Below are 2,500 nucleotides of genomic sequence, written 5' to 3' on the forward strand. Positions count from 1 at the left end.
CAAACAAATTTATTTTAATATGGGCTAGGACTGCCTTTCACAGTAATTACAGCTTGAATTCTACGAGGTATGGACTCGTACAAAATTTGAATTGTTTCCAAAGGAATTTTTGTCCATTCTTCTACTAAAACAGTCTCCAGTTCTTGTAGTGATGATGGTGGAGGATATTGACTCCTTATTTGTTTTTCTAAAATGCACCATAAATGTTCAATAATATTGAGATCTGGGGACTGTGGTGGCTAGATAAGATGTTCAACTTCACTAGAATGTTCCTTGTGCCATTCAGTAACAACTTTAGCTGTGTGAATTGGTGCATTGTCATCCTGAAAGATTGCGTTTCTCTCCAGAAACAAATTCATCCTATGGATGCGGAACTGTTTCTGGAGGGAAACGCAATCTTTCAGTGATTTCGAGTCAATATTGTGCTAAGTAACAATAGTTAGTTTTACTACTGCTTCGGTTGAGTTTTACGTGTTACTAGGTCAAACAACAATAACAACAGCACAAACATATGAACATCCACTACAACAATAAAAAACAACAGAATGTTTATTATGCCAAATCCCCTCACCTCGATGAAATAATTTCAAGTCTTAATATTTATAATTCACAATTCTTTGTTACAGAGTTCCACCGCTAAGAAAGAAACTACAATATCAGTTTCTGTTATTGATTTTGTTCTGTCTTATGCTTGTTCTTATACTCTCCAATAATACGACATTGTTCCATAGCGACCAGCCTCATAAAGAAATGCATTGCTTCCCACAAGAATATATAATATTTATTAAGGTTTGTATAAAAAAACCCATCTAGCCTTACTTACTTTTCGTAGCCAACATGCAATCACACAGCTAAATAATATTTTACTTAACCTAGTCAGCCCTTTACACTCATTCAACCAATTTTCCGACAATGCTACATTCCGTAAAGTTTCGGAGTATTGCATTAAAGTCTTATTCTCTGGAAAAACAAAAAGATATATAAGATAATGAAACCTACAAACTTATATTCGAAACTAAACGAAGGATATAATCTGCTTTTGCCCACATTTTTATAGAAAGAAGCTTTCCATATCTGTGGCTAAAATACATATTAAAATGCTTCAAAAACACTTCATTACAAAATATTTTAATTAGAATTCTATAAAAGTTTCTTATTCAACTACAACATTCATTTTTCGCAATCTCTAACAAGTAAGAATCAAATTTGCATCAGCATACGCCCAACATATTACTACACAATTGTAAATGCATCTCCGAATGTATTGTTTACTACTCAACATTAAACAAATTCATATGCATATTTAACTGCTGATTCTTTTGAGACAACGTATATATAACACAAACACACCTTCTGAAACCAACTTAGACGTACCGAAACTATCTTGTCCGATTATATGCTTTTGTTTTTTTTTTAAATAAGGAGATAAATTATAGCATTAATGAAAATTAATTTGCTTCCCATACCATACAAAAATTAAGACACGCTCTGTTCGCTTTGTACATTCGAGGTATATATGAGATATTGTCCTCAAATTTTTTCCCTCTTCAATAGAAACTTTGAAAGAAACTTTAGTTGTTTTCATAGATGCCCATGAATGCTAAAACATTTAAAACCTTTTATAAAATAATCACATGGTGATGTAGTTATGTCCTTGAATAAGACTTTTATTTCACATTGCTCCAGTCCACTCAGCAATGATTTATACTTGTAATTCAAAGGGTCAGCCTGGTTCCATTCTGTGTCAGGTGGAATCTCCTTAAGAACTATGTTAAGGACACGCGTGTCTGTGGATTGCTCAGCCACTTGTATGTTAATTTCACGAGCAGGCTGTTCCGTTGGTCGGATCAACTGAAGCAATAGTCGTCGTAACTGACAGAGTTTCAGCTTTATGTTTAAAGTAACGAAAAATATAAATTACCTCTGTAAGTCTTATTTCTTCCTTTGAAAATAATGTTATATATTTATATATCTACGTATGTACTTATATGATAGAGAGTAAAATGGCAAAGAACTTGTAAATTTATTCGGCAGGGAGTTCATCTTAAGTTATTTTACAGGTTTATTAAACAGGACATACAGCTTATATGAACTATATTTCAATGAATTTATTTAATAAATGAATATTCTTCTATATTTAGCTGCTGTTATTGTACAACAAAAATTCTATTTTATAGGTCCATAAAGCTGGAAGTACAACAGTAATGAACATTCTCCAAACTTTTGGATTAAAGCGGAAGTTGAACTTTATACTACCAAAAGAGAACAACTATTTAAGCCATGAAAAATGGTCCTATCCATCTTACAATAAGACATTTAATTCTCGAATTTTAATGCCACCAAACAACGAAGCAGTTCATATTCTGTGCAACCACATTGTGTATAGCTATAAAGTTTTCAATGCAATATTGTCTGGCCGCCATCTCGCCAAAAAACGAACTTCTCAGTTTCGAAAAATCATACAGGGTGGCTATGGAGAATCGGATAGTTTACAGCAACT

At 32.8% G+C, this 2,500-nt stretch overlaps 1 protein-coding gene across 4 annotated transcripts in view; it reads left to right on the forward strand.

Moving 5' to 3' along the window:
• The window catches only part of LOC128249357 (galactosylceramide sulfotransferase-like), an 8,551-nt gene that overhangs the window by 2,348 nt on the left and 3,703 nt on the right, over positions 1–2,500 (forward strand). For 2 of the 4 annotated variants that reach the window (XM_052972662.1, XM_052972660.1), the window contains exons 2-3: positions 627–789; positions 2,178–2,500. The exon at positions 2,178–2,500 is cut by the window's right edge. In XM_052972662.1, the coding sequence (XP_052828622.1) occupies positions 627–789; positions 2,178–2,500 (486 nt within the window). The remainder of the gene's footprint in view (positions 1–626; positions 790–2,177) is intronic. The other 2 variants (XM_052972661.1, XM_052972663.1) reach the window with 2 other exon arrangements.

Source organism: Octopus bimaculoides, chromosome 14 (genome assembly GCF_001194135.2).
Source record: "Octopus bimaculoides isolate UCB-OBI-ISO-001 chromosome 14, ASM119413v2, whole genome shotgun sequence".
Classification (NCBI taxonomy): domain Eukaryota; kingdom Metazoa; phylum Mollusca; class Cephalopoda; order Octopoda; family Octopodidae; genus Octopus; species Octopus bimaculoides.